At 30.6% G+C, this 5,490-nt stretch overlaps 1 protein-coding gene across 1 annotated transcript; it reads left to right on the forward strand.

Moving 5' to 3' along the window:
- Positions 1-5,257, forward strand: LOC126904123 (uncharacterized). The gene is made up of 4 exons (XM_050682853.1): positions 1-10; positions 2,842-3,030; positions 3,211-4,770; positions 4,983-5,257. Exons 1-4 carry the CDS (start codon positions 1-3, stop codon positions 5,192-5,194), a joined length of 1,971 nt encoding a protein of 656 aa, XP_050538810.1. The 3' UTR covers positions 5,195-5,257.
- The last annotated feature ends 233 nt before the right edge of the window (positions 5,258-5,490 follow it).

Raw genomic sequence — 5,490 nt, forward strand, 5'->3', positions numbered from 1 at the left:
ATGATTGACGGTATTTTTAATTGTTTTATGAGTGTCATTAATGAAGACAATGATACATTAATCGTAAAAAAAGCAATCAAACAGGTGGTTTCAAAAGACGAACCGATATTATAAAAGCAAATTGACACGGCCACGTCGTTGTCACCCGTTAGACACCCCGCAGTCATGTCAGCTCCTTCAAAGCCACTGTTCCACTGCAAACCGGACCTATACACACACGCGTTATAGTCGTGATGTAAAGTCCAATAAATGCCTAACGTCAATAATACGTTAGTCAATCATTTCGGTGACACCCCAAAGAATTTCATCGTTCCATCCGACGTACTTTTTCGACCGAATATATCATTGTGACCAAGAACAGCAAACAACGTTAGTACGAAATCAATACTTATATTTTATTTTTATTTTTGTGCACCGTAACTACTGTAACTATCTGTTTAATATTTTAAATAAACTCCACGAATCGATTATTCTAAATTGTGTCGTCTACATTATTACAAACGGAGCCCCGCAACAAAATAATTATTTGATTTTATTCTTGTCATTGGTCAAAATTGGTAAAAATTTTTCCAGTTTTCGATTTACAATAAAAGATTTCGTTTATACACCGTCAGCTACAATGTTTAAAATAGACTATGACACTAATTCTAGACATTACTCTGTATATTAAAAAAAATCTAAAATGGTATGTTATGATGATAAAAATGTGTCTGAAAAATGATGGATAAATAATGAAAATGGGGCTAACTTTACTTAATTATTCTAAAAAAGGATAGCGCATCTGTTAAACAGTCTAAATAATCCACCAAGGGAAAGATATTGTTGGATAATACTGACAAAATATTGTAATCAGTTATATATAAAGAATATTTGTTGAATTTGTCATTTGATAAAACTGATGACGACTAACAAATCCGGATGGATTATTTTATGGATCAAATTTAAATTAACCCAAGATCATAGTTTAAAAAATGATCAATACTGTAATAAATTACCAAAATAAAGATAAAATACAACAGGTCATACAAAGAATTTATTTATTTCATTCACTTGTAGAACCTAACTTTCATACAATGTATACTATACAAATATCAGAAAATAGTTATTTTATGTGTCTGTACGATGATAATATTTTTAACAACATTATGATTGATATTTATTTGGCTAAAGACTATAAAAAACAGGCAGGATTTATAATTTTAGAGTTTAATAAAAAAACAGAAATTAGATATAATTTTGAAAAAATAATTCAGTCATTACGCCATGGCATGCTGAATTGTCAAATTTAATTCATGGATTTCATTAATTTCAAACTTCAAGAGTATTACATATTAGACCCAATGAATCCAACTAAAAATTCAAAATACAATCAGCAATAGTTTCTAAAATTGAAAAAACATTGTGCTAAAGCTAAAAAGAAAACATTCCTCAAGTATCCTTGATACAATGTAGAACTAAAAACATGGCATGCTGAATAATCAAATGCAATTCATGGATTACATTAATTTAAAAATTAAAGAGTATTACATATTAGACCCAATGAATCCGTTACAAACGCAGTCCCGCAACAAAATGATTATTTGATTTTATTCTCGTCATTATTCAGTTCTAGTTGGGTAAATAGTCAATGTGTAATTAATAAATAAATTGATAAGAATTTTTCCAATTCTCAATTTAAAATAAAAGATTTTATCATACTTATTTATTTAGAGATATTAGTTGGTTGAAAATAAATAAATACCATAGATACCTTGTGTATTTTTACTAATTATGTTGATTTCCGCTCTGCTATAAAATCATCTGTGACATTAATAAATAGTAGATAAAATTCAAATCTTATTTATTGTACTTTAATACTTGTTGAATACTTTAAATTAAATGGCAAATTTTATAAACCGCTATTGCAGAAATTTAAAGACGAAGCTTGGCTTCAAAAATAAGAAGAGAGGTAACTGTGCATATTTGAACGATTGTTAAATTGATAATCTTTATAAATAATTAGTTTTCTACAAAAGATAGTGTCGTACGTCGGCAGTGTCCCAACGTGGACACAAAAGTTTTACACAAATTAATTAATGTTTTTATTATATATATATATATATATATTGACGACGAGTTCGTCGTTTAAGCTCTTCTCGAGTCCTCCCGTTGGATAAACTGCTCAGCCCCAATCCCTCAAATTAGTGAACTACTAAAGGGGTAGAGTTTAGAACCGTCAGCACGGTCTAGCTCAAAAGTAGCAGACTGAAGTGTGGCTCCTTGTCAGCCACCAGAACAACTACTTTTTTCACTATTCCTACTAAAGGACGGTTAAGTCCAAAAACTAGCCAGTTCGTACACTAATTATTAAGATTGACTAAAGGACAACTAGTCCAACCACGACTCTTGTCGCACACACACAAATTTTAATATCACGTCGGATATAAAGTATTTGCTCTCAAGTAGAGCTTTTTAAATAAATATTTTATTTAAATAACGTAAAAACACAAAGTCAAATATATTATAAAAATTTAACACAAAATTAATTAATTCTTACAAAAATACAAAGTTATTCGCACACCTACGACCTGACCCGTAATTCGACGTTTCTTCATCAAAAAGTCCAGTCTCGTCCAGTCCTCCTATACTTTTCATGTTTCACATTTATATTCTTTTCCCCGCCATTATTAATTTGCTTACCCTGCATTTCCCTTTTATATGGAATTATTATATTGCTTAAGAGTTCAAAAATTGCTTACTACTATTGTAAAGCTTATATTATACTAAAATCGAAGTAATTCAATACTTACTCAGCTATTAACAAGAATAGCAGACTTAATTTTTTTACAATACTTTATTTAGCCACCTTGATAGATAGTGAATTACCGACACTTATATCGACAGAAGATATTACTACTCAAAGCTCAATATTATCTTCTGAGATATATCCTCAGATCAACACTAAAGCTCAGTTTATTGTGTCTGAAACGCAAACGGATGAATCATCATTCAATTCAACTACAAATTGCAATAAACCTATTGCTTTAACAGGTCAAAATTTTAATTTACTTTTTTAAAATACTTACAATTTTATTAAATTATTAACAAAATTATCTGTGTGTCGACCCCCTTGTGTTGGGTTTTTATAATATTATTTCTATAAATATTATTATAATAATTTTTATTAATAATATTTTTCAGTACATTATTACTCAAAATTAAATAAACTAGAGGGAACCACTCGAGTTATATCATCAAATTTCAATGAACAAGTTATTCACGTCGATGAGCTCACCCAGACTAACACTGCCGTTGAATTTAATGTATCAGATACGCAAATTTCAATTGTCGTCCATGCAAAGATTGCTACACGGAACTCTCTATTATCATGCGAACAATGTACACAAACCAACGAATTATCTACAGTTAATGAGTCTGTTACCCAAACAGATGAATCGACATTAAATGTCGTATACACAGAGACCGGTACACAGAGTTCTGTGTTATCAAGCGAACAATGTACACAAACCAACGAATTATCTATAGTTAATGAGTCTGTTACCCAAACAGATGAATCGACATTAAATGTCGTATACACAGAGACCGGTACACAGAGTTCTGTGTTATCAAGCGAACAATGTACACAGATCAACTCTATTGCCGAGGGAATCGAGTGCATCACCCAAACAGATGAATCGACATTAAATGTCGTATACACAGAGACCGGTACACAGAGTTCTGTGTTATTAAGCGAACAATGTACACAGATCAACTCTATTGCCGAGGGAATCGAGTGCGTCACCCAAACAGATGAATCGACATTAAATGTCGTATACACAGAGACTGGTACACAGAGTTCTATGTTATCATGCGAACAATGTACACAAACCAACGAATTATCTACAGTTAATGAGTCTGTTACCCAAACAGATGAATCGACATTAAATGTCGTATACACAGAGACTGGTACACAGAGTTCTATGTTATCAAGCGAACAATGTACACAAACCAACGAATTATCTACAGTTAATGAGTCTGTTACCCAAACAGATGAATCGACATTAAATGTCGTATACACAGAGACCGGTACACAGAGTTCTGTGTTATCAAGCGAACAATGTACACAGATCAACTCCATTGCCGAGGGAATCGAGAGCGTCACCCAAACAGATGTATCTTCATTAAATGTCGTATACACAGAGACCGGTACACAGAGTTCTGTGTTATCAAGCGAACAATGTACACAGATCAACTCCATTGCCGAGGGAATCGAGTGCATCACCCAAACAGATGAATCGACATTAAATGTCGTATACACAGAGACCGGTACACAGAGTTCTGTGTTATCAAGCGAACAATGTACACAGCTCAACTCCATTGCAGAAATAATTGAGTCTGTTACGCAAATGAATGAATTACCTTTGGATTTAACTGTAAATTACAAGTCTACAGGGACTCAGTGTTCTTTATTGTCATCTGTTAAAAGTTCTCTTTTGGAAACTGTAGATGTCCTTGAAAAAAGCGAAGTGCAAACTTGTTACAATAATCAGGTTTATAGACCAAAAATTTATAGTCTGCGGTGGGATTTACCTGAACGAAAGCTAATAATTAATCTAGTCTATGCTTTCAAAGTGCTTCGTTTTTCAAAAGATTATTTTTATATGGCAAATGTTAATGATGAGCATGAAATGAGTATTTTAAAAAATAAAATGAATCTGTTTTACACTCTAAATGATACAGATATACAGTTCTATAAACCACAATATGATGAGCTTTGTGCCATTACATACGGTAATTATTAACATATAATTAAAAAAGTTTCAAAATTATGAAGTTTCATGGTTCAAGTGTAGTTAATTAATTAATTTTAATAAGTATAAAGCATCATTTAATACGTGTTTTAAACTCTGGATATTTCAATAATTTACCTAATAAATAAACATTTTATTCAAAGCAAAATTTACGAACAATTCCAATTAATAATTCTATTATTTAATTTTTAGGTAACGGTAAATGGTTTAGGGGTATTTGTGACCTGGTCGAAAATGAAGTCGATGTGGATGATGTTTATAATGTTTATTTACTTGATTTAGGGAAACATGTAAAAGTAAAATCTGGTAACATCCGTAAATTACAGCCGGCCTTTATGAAATATGCACCCCTGGCAATTAAATTTTTTTTATTAAGTGCGATGACCTATTATAATTTAACTTAAAAAAAAATTTAAAATTTTGTAATTTTTTAGGTTTCAAGTTCAATGTTGAGAGACAGAATACTTTGTGGAAATTAAAAAACCAATTTTTCTATTGTAAAATATGTGCAAAAGTTGATTTTAATTTTTATGTAATTGAATCTAATAAGTTATTAGATTTAATGACTTCCTGCTAAGTTTTTAAAAAATTTTTTGATCTTTCTTAAAATTAACTAAATAAGGAGTTAATTTCTTAACTATTTTGTTAAATAATTAAATAATTTATGTAATTAAAAATATATTTTTACAGACTTTTTTTT

Source organism: Daktulosphaira vitifoliae, unplaced genomic scaffold (assembly GCF_025091365.1).
Source record: "Daktulosphaira vitifoliae isolate Bord-2020 unplaced genomic scaffold, ASM2509136v1 Scaffold_4, whole genome shotgun sequence".
NCBI classification, from domain to species: domain Eukaryota; kingdom Metazoa; phylum Arthropoda; class Insecta; order Hemiptera; family Phylloxeridae; genus Daktulosphaira; species Daktulosphaira vitifoliae.

Excerpts from the sequence above, each read along its gene's own strand:
- LOC126904123 (XM_050682853.1), top strand. Across the intron at positions 3,031-3,210 it reads TAAACCTATTGCTTTAACAG|AGGGAACCACTCGAGTTATA; the intron begins GTCAAAATTTTA and ends TAAATAAACTAG. Across the intron at positions 4,771-4,982 it reads GCTTTGTGCCATTACATACG|GTAACGGTAAATGGTTTAGG; the intron begins GTAATTATTAAC and ends TTTAATTTTTAG.